At 41.2% G+C, this 12338-nt stretch overlaps 1 protein-coding gene and 1 long non-coding RNA gene across 2 annotated transcripts in view; one reads left to right on the top strand and one right to left on the bottom strand.

Annotated features, from left to right (window-relative positions):
* FGF14 (fibroblast growth factor 14) overlaps window positions 1-3858 on the bottom strand; it is a 776206-nt gene extending 772348 nt beyond the window's left edge. Inside the window, exon 1 of the mRNA XM_073614429.1 lies at window positions 2846-3858. Coding sequence (XP_073470530.1) covers window positions 2846-3053 — 208 coding nt within the window. The 5' untranslated portion in view covers window positions 3054-3858. The remainder of the gene's footprint in view (window positions 1-2845) is intronic.
* LOC141127697 (uncharacterized) lies at window positions 1261-11944 on the top strand. The gene is made up of 3 exons (XR_012241583.1): window positions 1261-1394; window positions 11477-11605; window positions 11693-11944. It is a non-coding gene; the product is annotated as an uncharacterized lncRNA (long non-coding RNA).
* Window positions 11945-12338: the final 394 nt, after the last annotated feature.

The raw sequence follows: 12338 nt of genomic DNA, 5'->3' as shown, positions 1-12338 counted from the left end.
AATTGATGAAATTCTTTTCAGGATCTGTACCTTGGGAATAAAGCCCTTCACACTGCCTCAGGTTCAGTTGTTTTGTGCATTGTTGGGTAGTCTGACAAAGGGCACAACACTGACTGCAGAGTCCCTTCCTACACAGTTTTTGTTATACACACTATTTTTTTTATATGTGCCTGGATGACAAGAAGGGCGACAGGGGAGGGTAAGTCGTTGCAGAGTTTTGTATACTTCTGGTCCAGAACACAAATACTGACTGCACTTCTACAAGTTTGCCCCTTAATTGCAAGCCAAGCCTCTACAATTGTAAGACATAGGGGTCGATTTACTAAAGGCAAATCCACTCTGCACTACAAGTTGCAGTTGCTGTAGATCTGAGGGTAAGCTCTGAAACGAGGGGAAGCTCTGCTGATTTTATCATCCAATCATGTGCAAGCTAAAATGCTGTTTCTTATTTTCCTTGCATGTCCCCCTTGGATCTACAGCGACTGCTCTTCCAAGTGCACTTGTAGTGCAAAGTGGATTTGCCTTTAGTAAACAACCCCCATTGTTTTAGATGATAAAGCCAATTGATGACTGTATGTAGAAGTTTCTGCACAAGTCATATATCGGTGCCCTCTAGGAATTTGTATTTTAAATTCTTAGAGGGCACCGATATATGACTTGTGCAGAAACTTCTACATACAGTCATCAATTGGCTTTATCATCTGGAACAATGTATTAGAATTGTAGAAGCTTGGCTTGCAATTAAGGGGCAAACATACATATAATATATACATATATATATATATAATCACACATACACGCACACACAGGTGATCCCTGGGTTACAAACATCCAACTTACAAACTGAGGGAGACAACAGGAAGTGAGAGGAAATCCACCCCTAGGAAAGGAAATTAATTCCTCTAAGAGTTATCATGGAAAAAAGATGTCTCCGCTGAAGCTTTATCACCAATCCTTGTTTCCACATCAACCCAAAATCCAATTGTCACTGGGACAGAAAGTGAGGTGAAATCTTCTGAAAAGGGGCACGGACAGCAAAACAAATGTTACAGGGGTGTTATTCCTTCCCTATGCTATCCAAAAAGCTTAAAAATTATTTTTTTGGCTTGAGTTACACTTAAAAAATGTACCCGTTCTGACTTACAAACAAATTCAACTTAAGAACAAACCCACAGTCCCTATATTGTTTTTAACCCAGGGGACTACCTATATATCACACCTACTAAGATCAAAAAAACTGTACCCCCCCCTCCCCATCTTCCATACATATTATAAAGACGGTTATGTCTAGTTATTAATGTGCTTTCACTTGAAGGGGATGCAGGGCCTGTACATGAGGTCTCCATTCTGAATACTATCTGAGTCTACGTTTCATGTTTCTCAATGGAGTCAAGGTAAGGCACAGATCTAACCTCTTCTAGCTCACTGCAGTAATGGAGAGCCTCTGCCAGCTGGTACCTTTAACAAATAAAGAATCATCTCTCAGACCTGCAAGCAGTCAATGAGCAATTTTAGCCAGACTACTGGGTTAATTCTACCTCTTTGGTATTCCAAGAAGTACTCTTTGCTGCAGAACAATATGACAACATACACATGCTCTTAGAGAATCCAGCCCTGCAAAGCATTGCCTCATTGTAACTGCCCTTAAATAATGAGTACTTCAGTGGGAACTAGCATACAGAAACACGTACAAGAAGATTTTTATATCCAAGGGCGAAATGGCAAAAATGTGACCCTACAGGTTCCGCTGTTTGTTGATGTTGGGATGTCACAATAGCAAGGAAAGCTATGATCTACTACACTGCAGTGCCAACGTCAGAGGCAAACCAAGGGATTCATCGCTCTTAATGGGACTGAAAACCAAGAGGAAAGGCAGGTCATGTAAGACCAAGGGAATGCAACAAAAAAAACATTTTATTATAATCATGTAACCCACTATCAGCACACATTGCAACAGCAACACAGGCCATGGGGACAGACCAAACAATACAGGAGGCACATAGCTCAGTTTCCTTTTCAAGCAAGTCTCAGTGAAAAATCAACCTGCTGTTGCTTTTGCGTTCTCTATTTTATCGTCTCCGTTAGCTTTTCAGCCTAGCAAAACGTGTCCTTAAAACACAAAACTGGACTGGGAAATTCTATTAATCTCCAACAGGAGGAAGCCTACACAGTGTACTGCAAACATTAACCCTGTACAGGCTGCTTTCACTGCATCACATAGCAGCTCTACTGATGCTGCAAGGAAATCACACACTCTATGGATAGGAAATACAAAATAGCCAGCGACAAACACATTTCCACAAGATGTTCACTTAGTCACTGTGCTCCTCTGGATGGCACTGCCATGCTCTCAGGGTATTATGAAGAGGCACAAATGAGTAACAACCTGACACTGTTTGGATTTTTTTTTTCTACTTTGGAGAGGTGGTTCGTGTTTGGAATATTTGCAAGCTAATCAGAAACTATTGCAGGATGTCAGTGCCATAGTCAACTGCAGCCTTCTACTGAAAAGGTGCTTACATGCCAGCTACCTGCATTGGCAATATTTACATTTTTTTTTTTTCTCGGAAAAAAAAAAAAAAAAAAAGGGAAAGAAAAACACACAAAGTTACCACTCCTCAAGGAAACGAACATCAAAAACCTGAACCTCATCTAATCCTTCAAGTTTAAAAATGTAGGCTTAAAGGGTACATGAAAATAGCATCGGCCTTTTCATAAAAAATAATCTCATTGCTTAATCTGATTAAAGACGTAGAGCTACTCGTCAGAATGCGATAGGCAGATATTCAAAAAGCAACATTATGCAAGGTCTTTTTTTTTTTTTTTTTTTCTTTATATAGCTTACCACTTGGGTTCTTGTTTTTCTTGAGACTCTTGCCACAAAGACACTGCAGCATATGCGTTCCTTTGCTGAAAATGTTCCAAAGAAACCACATTGATTTGGGCAAAAAGCAATCCAGCAGTTTAGACACCCTGAGAACGAAGAAATCCTTGTTGTTGCATACTAAGAGGTTGTGATCAGTTCTCCAGAACAAGGGTACCAATTTAACCATAGAAAATGATTATTTTCCTAGCTTCTCCCAGTCTTTGATTTCCTTGCAAGGGTTTTCTTTTTTTTTTTTTTTTTTTTGCAGACTCCTCAATTAGAGAGAGCTGTGTTGTATTTTGCTTTTTTTTTTCTTTTTCTTTTTTATTGTTTCCGCTCTCAGATGTGTATAAGATTTAATGGTTGTAACTATATCAGCATGAGCTATTGCCAACATGCACAATCTTCCTTTCCAGCATGCAGCCAAATGAAAGTAAGCTAAAGAATTCCCAAGAGAGGCCAAAAAAACTAATCTCAGAACAGTGAGGCATGTACGATCCCCGAAGTAAAAACCATTGCCTGTCACTTGATTGCTATGAGGATGGGTGGATCTGTAGAGCATCAAAAGCCAAGGCAGGATTCATGGTACTAAAAGACTGCAGTTGTAGCATCAAGCACAACAAAATATCACCCAGCCAGGAAGGAAAAGATGATAGAAACTCCCCTCTGCAAGTGTCAATAGTATTACCATCAATCCCCAGTGATCTCTGCAATCTTATTTAACCTGCAGTTCCAAATCATAGAACAGCACTGGTGTAAATCCAGATCCCCTTAATAGATGATTACTGTGGGTGGAAAGAGAGACAGATCCTCTTCCCTTGCTCTCACTCTCCCTGCTGCTTCAAGCACTGGTATGCATTAGAAATAAATTTCCCTGTCTTTCACTCCCTGTGCTTGGCTCTGAATTGCAGGCACAGATAGAGTAGGAGGAGTTGAAGATTTTTTTTTTTCCATTTTTTTTTTTGTAATAAAAAGCTTTATTTCATCCTAAACCTAGACACTTTTTTTTTTCCTACTGATGGTGAGATGCTATTCTGTATCATCATAAGGCACTGCTAAGGTTAATTGAATATTTATAACAGCTGTTAAAAGCTGAGTTGATTATTTAATATGAGAAAATTGTTTTGCAGCTTGTGTCACCTAGTAATAATAAAATCTGTATATATGAAAATAATTAGAGGAAATATTGAAGAAACAAAATATTTTATTGGCAATTAAGAAACATCATTTATTTATTTATTTATTTATTTCAATAAACAAAAGAGCAGGAGGGGTGTGATCCTTCTTGCACAGATGATCTTGAAAGCTTTGAATGGTTTATATGCACTAAATCTCAAAGAACATCTAAACATTAAACTGCACCGATAGCACAAACAATAGCAATGCAGTGCACATGTCTGCAGCTCGGCTGTTTGCACGGGGGATTTGCTGATCAGTCAGGCAACGTGCGTTATTGCAGCATGTTACTGGTGGTTTACCTTCTAAGCATGCTTTTCTATGTAAATGGCTCGTGCATTGTTTTATTAATGTCCGTAGTTGCTGTAGCAACCCAACACTGTATTTAATTTAGTTTAGGGTCTTGTTTATTTCATATTTTTTTTCTTTTATTGTATATATGTGTGTGTTCATGGGGGAGGGGTGGTGGGTGTCTTCTAAGATAAATATAACTATCTGTTACTATTTATAAGATTAAACTGTTCTGGATAGGAATAAAAACTCAAATGAAACTGTATGATGCGGTGGCATCACTTTCAAAGAATCACTAAGGTAACCAGTTATTTTAAAAGTCAGTTGCAATTGTCTTTTTTTTTAATAAAGGCATACTATTTATCATACAGTTACACGACGCAAAACCAAATTTTTTGAACTCCTTATCAAAACGGTCTTTAAAGCTGGCCATACACTATACAATCTGATTGTACAAGCTCTGTATAATCCCCGTTAGATTTGGCAAAATTATGTGATATGAGGACAAACCTAAACATATAATTCAATTCGCTTTAAATCAGGCAGGCTCTTGCGCTGTATAGTTAATGGTAACTCTAAAGGAGATTGTACAATCAGATTATATAGATTCTTAGGAAAACATATACTGGGGACTTAGAAGGTGCCAATAATAGACGTGGGGGGATTTTACTAATACAGGTGCACACAGAATCTGGTGCAGCTGTGCATGGTTTTATTGTCCAAATTTTATTGAACAAGCCGAAGTCAGAAACGGATTGGCTACAATGCACCGCTGCACCAGATACTGAGTGCACCCGTTTTAGTAAATCTCCCTCTTAGTGCTACTAAACCCACAACAGTAAAATCACTCTGTATATGCAGCATAGCATGCTTGTTATACTCACTGTGGAACTTAAGGGGTTAATCATCTGCATTGTGTAAAAAGGCTTTTTTATCCTGTATGCACAGATCCTTCCCTCTCCTGCACTGTCTATCTGGGGAAGGTCAGCTAACACAGGCAGGGTAGCCGACCTGCACATGCTCAGTTATGTCTCTTATGCTGGAGAGAACAGTTACTTGTTCTCAGAGATAGTCAGGTCACATGATATTGACATCACACATGTGGGCGTGTATACAGGCTGCAGTGAAAATCTCCTCCTTCCTGAACTCTCAGCGCTGAAGAAACTATGTAGTTTATCATTTAACTGTGGTATACAGATCATCCAAAAAGGTATACAGTGGCAGTATTTTAATGTAAAAAGAAGATTTATAAGCTGGGGGGGGGGGGGGGGCAGATTAACTATTTTCATATTACTGCGTTTAGTAACAGTTTTTAACACAGTATTAAAATGTTATTATTATATTAATTATTATCTGCCTTAAAATAACACAGGAAATGAAATAAAATCCTTATTACATATAGAAGGGTGTGCTTATTGGAATATACACAATTCCCTAAATATAGTATACACCAATCCTCTGTATATTGTTGAACCTCTAAATCTGCATTGTAAACTCAACATTAGGCATGTTCACCTCTACAATAATCTGTTCACCCAATAAGACGGAGAGGTGTGGTCCCTTTTCTGCATTTGGCAATAAGCTTCATTGCGGTATGGAGAAGGGTTTATATTGCACAATTACCCTTTAAACCATCAAAAAGATCATTTTAAACACCAAATACTGCATCTTATGAGGGGTGAAGGGAGCACCAGGGATATATTTTGGACACCAGATGTCAGTGAGCATGTCAGATAGATGTACTTTAATTTTCCATAATGCGTATCTGTATGGAAAACCGGTATAGATACATGTCTATCCACCAATTAGGCACTATTAATGATATCAAATACATATATATAAGGCACTATTAATGATCTTAAATACACTTTCAGTGTCTGCATATCTGTATTGCCACTGAATTCTTCTCAATAAAACAGTTAAACCACTTCCCCATTAAAGTTTCAAGGGTTCACCCTTGCTGCCAGATCAGCATGTTCATCCCAACACTTATATGTATAGCACCTCTGGTATCCAAGGGAAGCACTGAGTCCCCTCAAAGCTGAGCCTAGGACCGCAGTTAAATTCTCAAACTTTAAGAGGGGTAAAAGATCAGGGAGCATCGATTCAACTCAGCAACCATTGCACCCGATTTAGATCAGGTCTGAGCTGGTGTGTCTGGTATCTCTAGTGGTGATTTTCCACCTCTCTTTAATGTGTCTTAGTTGTGGTTGTTGGAAGATTTCTATGAACACTATTGTGTATATTCATGAAAAGCCCTGCTGGACTGTATTAATGTTGCATGTTCTCTAGTTTGACAGGTGAAATATAAGTTGAGTTTTGTTCAACCTCTACTCCAAACCTGATCAGAAATGTCATCTTCAGCCAAAGTTAATTTACACTAATCAATTCCCACCTGTAGCCTTCCCAAACATCCTCATCTCTGTTGCTCATGGCAACCACAATGTCCTCCTCAGCCACAGATAATTTACACCAATCTATTCCTGCCTCTAGCTCCCCCAAACATCTTTATCTCTATTGCCTATAGCAACCACAGCTGCAACTCAGTATACTTTACTCGCAACCATGTATTAGTACCCTACTCCACAGCTTTCTGTTCCTGTTTGCACCATACAGTCTCTGTAACTAGTAACCTAAAGTTTCTTTCCACAGCCCCATTACCCATGGCAAACCCTCAAACATCCTACCCTGCCACCGCTACCACATACTCCCAGCTTCCCATTGCTGTTCCAACTCTCCTGCCAACAAAATAGCCGCATTGGTTCCTGTCATTTACCAGTTGGATTCCATTGTTCAAACCAAAACAGAAGCAAAGGTTTTTTTTTCAATTCACACTATTCAGTTACTGTGCACTCCAGCTTCAGCTATCATTCAGCCAGATCTTGTGTCAACTTCTTCATCCAGTCTGACTTTATTCCTGTTTATGACAGGCATGTTACTATTCCAGTCTCTGATCAGTCTGTGTCACTGCCAGTCTCCTTCAAGCCTGTCTAGCCCCAAGCCAGCTTGTTCAACAGTAAGCCTCTGATCAGTTTGTTCCTGTTTGTTCCTGCGTCAACTGCAGCGGGAGTCCAGCCTGTCTCCATGCCAGCTGTTCCAGTCCAGCCTGTCTCCATGCCAGCTGCTCCAGTCCAGCCTGTCTCTATGCCAGATGTTCCAGTACAGCCTGCCTCCACTCCAGCTGTTCCAGTGCACCCTGTCTTTGTTATTGGATGTTTCAGTCCAGCTTGCTCCAGTGCCAGCTATTACACTCCAGCCTAGCTCTGTGCCAGCTGTTCCTATTCAGCCATTCTCCATGCCAGCTGTACTTTCCAGCCTATCTCTATACCAGCCTTCAGCCAATTTTCTCCTGTATCAGCTTCTGCTCTGCCTGTTGCTACTGTGCATTTGAAACTCCCAGAACCCCAGCCCCTAACTGTATCTCTCAAAAATAGTGTAAACAAATCAATGCTAAATTTTGAGCATTAATTTGGAAAAAAACAACCCCAACTGCCTATGAACTTGCTGGTTTGCAGTACCTAATACCAAGAATAATTTTTTGGAATCTCAGCTTCAACACCTATATGATAGCAGTAGGGAATGGTGGAGACCTCATTCTTAGACTATTTAGTCAAGGGGATACTGATCTGCCTTCTCTGGCTTATCTGGAAGTGTGGCTACTTGCCGCCAAGCCTCATCACCCCACACTTATGCCCCGTACACACGGTCGGATTTTCTGATGGAAAATGTACGATCGGAGCGTGTTGTCAGAAATTCCAACCGTGTGTGGGCTCCATCGGACATTTTCCATCGGATTTTCCGACACACAAAGTTTGAAAGCAGGCTATAAAATTTTCCGACAACAAAATCCGATCGTGTCAATTCCGACCGTGTGTGGCTTGTTCCGACGCACAAAGTGCCACGCATGCTCAGAAGAAATTCCAAGACGGAACAGCTTGGTCTGGTAAACTTAGCGTTCGCAATGGATACAACACTTTCGTCATGGTGCAATGTTAAAAATGGTTTAATACAGCGCACTCTCTTCTTCTTCTTCTTTATAATGTGAGAAGAATGAAGTAGTTTTGCTGCTCATATTCACACAGACTTCTCACAAACTTCTTTCTTTACTATTTACTATTGATTCCCTCAATATATTTTGATTGGTCACATCTGACAACATTATTTTTGTTTTGTATATATTTTTTTTTTGTTTGTTTTAAGGCAGATTTTTTTTTTTTTTGGTTTGTATTTTTTTCAAGGCTGATCTTTGTTTTATTGTATTTTTAGTTTTACTCCAGAATATTTTTGTGTGTGTTTTGTGTGTCAAGTTACCACAACACCATTGATATCTTATATTATTTAATCTCAAGGAGATTGTTTGGTGTTGGTGTCCCTTGTTAATTTCACATTGTACTTTAGAAATGTACCTGAATCCTCACAAACAAACTGTCCTTTTTGAATGAAAACACACATAGGAGAGTATAATTGAAGAAAAAATTTCATTTTTTAAGGGCTCACAACTAAACAAAGAGGGAGTCAACGCTGGAGAAACAGCAGAAATGGGTGAAGCCTTGGACCCCCAGGGCACACATCAACTATTTTCAAGCAAAATTGGTGGCCTGAGGAGTCCATATATAAGGTAGTGCAGTCTGGTCCAGAAGTCCCAGAGATCCGGAAAGCAGCAGATGACATCTGTGTCCCCAGGCTGTGGTCATACAAGAGACTGCATCTTTTGTCAGACCAGACTGAACCCAGGGTCATCACTCTCTGGTCTTCCTTCCACGCTTCCTTCCACGCTGTGACTCTGGTGGTGGAGTTGGGGCAGGAGGAGGAAGAGGAGGAGGGGCCAACTCACTCAGGTGGGTATTGGGTGTTAGTTCACCACTCACCCCCTTACTTAGGACTTTATACAGAAGGTCCTCACATAGTTTGTGTTGACCCTCCTGCATGCCCTGCAGTTTGGTGGCAGCCATGCAGGCAAATGCCTCTTCAGGAGTGGGTAAGGCTCTGAGGGACGCAGAAGCCTCCTGAATGAGCCTGAGCGCAGAATCCTGCATGTGAGTCGCCTTCCTCGCTCCTTTGTATGGAAGGCGGAGGGGAGGAACCTGCAATTCAGTCAGGCTTCGACTTGTCCCAGGCTTCTCCTGGCTGACACTTAACCCCAGCCTCCTCCTGGCTGCAACTTACCCTCGCCTCCTCCTGGCTGCCACATTCCACAGCCTCCTCCTGGCTGAGATCTTCCTGTGTATGAAAAAGGGACATAGTTTGAGTTTTTTTATTCATCAATCACACACAATTTTCACCTCCTGACTGTTGCAAATTGAATGTTAACAAATATAACAGACTATCCTTCTGAACCCAGCATTTTTCATTCTTGTCCCAATTTTGGGTGCCCACTACTGTCTATTGATATATAAAAAACTTTATGCAATCAGCAATTAATGACATCTAGTAAACATCATTTATTTCTTGAGCAGAAATCTGGAGAAGAATGCTATACCTGACTCCATCTGGGCTCCTCCACTTCTTCCTGGCTGGAAGTCCCAGGTTGGACATCGGAAGCCTCAGCTGGCATGGAAGATAGGGTGGAAGGAAGAGTGGAAGGAAGGGTTGAGAGGGATTCCCTGACTTCAGTCTGGTCTGACAGAAATCGCAGTCTCTCATAGTACCCAGCCTGGGGACATAAATGTCATCTGCTGCAGCTCCTGATCTCTGGGAATCCATGACCTTCTTGCGCTCCCTAAGATAAGTGCTCCTCAGGCCACCAATTTTGGTCTTTAAATAGGGGATGTTTGCCGTGGGGACCACCGGCTTCACCAACTCCAGCAGTTTCTCCAGCGCTGCCTGCCTCTTTTGTTTATTATTATAATGAGGATTTCTCACCTGCCACAGACAGGGCAGCTCCCTGTACTTGTCTATGAACAGGGGGAGGAAATTGTGGTTGTTGAAGCCATCCATTTTCTCTGCAAGACACAACACAAGACAAACCCTAAGGTCAGGCCAAACTCTCCTAATCTTGTTACAATATAGGCTTCAATTTCGAAGCAGTGAAGGCCCAAGTTTAGATCTTACCTTCATTAGCACGATTGGCACCTCCGATGCTCCTTCCTCCACTCACAGATCGTACGTAATACGCACGCGTGTTACGCTTTATACACACTGCGCATGCGTGTAACTCCGCCCGCCCCAGACGTTCTTTCTAGTCTATTCCCCGCCCCTTTTTCGTTCGGCACAGTGGGGGAAGAGCACATGGCGGAGACACAGCAGGTGTGTGCTAATTACAGCAACGAGGAGGAGGAGGAGGAAAGCCCAGAACCGGAAACGTCCCAATCCAGAAGGAGAAGATTTAAGGCATCAAATATGTCCTTTGGGGAGATGTTGGAGATGGTCGACATCCTGAAGAAGGCCGACTATGATGGAAAGTATGGACCTTACCCCAACCCCAATGTCCGAAAGGCCAAGATCATGGCGAAAGTGGTCAAAAGTCTGCACCTGAATTTCGGGGTACGTCAGGAAGCGGTGGTCGGACCTGAAATTACGAGAACACGAGCAGTACACAAAGATCCGGAGAGTGCTGCAAAAATGTAAGTAGTTGTGCTGTGTTCCTATTATTTTTGTCTTTATTACGTTCGTGCTGCTCCATGTGCTTTTCTTAAAAGTGTTGTACATTTTAAAATAGCAACTTTCATGTTCATGGGCACATTATTCGTTCGTATCAAACATTTTTCTTTCGGCCTCTAAAACACCATTGTTTTGGCCATATGCATTTGGACACATTTTTTAGGGCCTGCTTGTATGAAACTAATTTGGTTGTGTAGATGTGTTTGTTACTAGACTGAAATGCAAACTAGATTCTGTGTAAGGAGAGGACACTGAACAGCTGTTTTCACATCTGGACGCTGGAGCACTAGTGTGGGACACAAGAACACCCTTTTTATTAGGGGGTCCACACAGGTGCTCCAGTGTATACTATAGGGGTGTCTCCATCTGTTAAGCTTGTACAAAACAGGTAAGTATTGAAGCTTGACAAAGGACACTCAAAATTCTACATCTTGGAACTCTGCCAAAATAGACAATTGTACCACACTTCCAAGCAATGTTTCCTATTTATAGTTCTGCCATCAAATATCTGTGTGCTAAGTATACCCTTTTTGTTTTACATAGGGAAGAAAAGATTATGGGGAACACCCCTCATCCGAGGAGACCAGAGCCCCACCCCCACTGGAAGAAGGGGAAATGCAAGCAACGCAGAGCAGGAGGAAGAAGACGTGGTGGAACTAGTCACCACAACAGGTGAGTGTCTGCGACCACAGGCTCAGGTAAGAGATGGATGCCGGCATATTTTTAATACCTGTTTTTGTTTTGTTTCTATCTTTTTAGGTGATCGTGATGTTGTGGATCCAGATTCTTTCACATCAGAAAGTGCACAGATCCTGATCAGGGAGATCATGGGGTGTAATTTAGCATTGGAAAACCTCAAGAAAAACATCAATGATGTTATTCAAAAAAATACTAACATCATTGATGTTTTGGGTAGAGTGCTACAATGTTCAAAATGTTTAAGCGATTTTTAGAAAAGCCAAATTTGGAGGATGCACACAGTGTGTCAATATGTGCTATCTGCCATCACGGGAGATCAATGGACGCGTTTTGGGGGTGCAACCCCTTCCTCAATAATAAAGTAGCTGAGAGGAAGGGGTTTCTCCCCCAAAACACGTCCCTTGATCCCCCGTGATGGCAGCTAGCACATGTTGACATTTGTAAATTGGTGTACATCTTCCAAATTTGGCTTTTCCTGGAGTGACTTCATCCCATCTGAACGCAATATCAAACACAGTTCCTAAATACTCATGTCTGATATTGCCTTCAAGTTCTACCTAATGTGAACTTTGTAAGTTCAAGATTTGTGTCTTTCTTGTTGGTTTTAAACATGCCTGTTTTATCTTAAATGGACATTTATATTTTTGATAATGCCACCCCAAAAATTGTTATATAACAAACATGTTGGTTTGTTTTAAAAACCTTT

The sequence above is a fragment of the Aquarana catesbeiana genome, linkage group LG02 (assembly GCF_042186555.1).
Source record: "Aquarana catesbeiana isolate 2022-GZ linkage group LG02, ASM4218655v1, whole genome shotgun sequence".
NCBI classification, from domain to species: Eukaryota; Metazoa; Chordata; class Amphibia; order Anura; family Ranidae; genus Aquarana; species Aquarana catesbeiana.
Note: the sequence above shows the minus strand (reverse complement) of the source record. Positions and strands in the feature narration are given on the sequence as shown.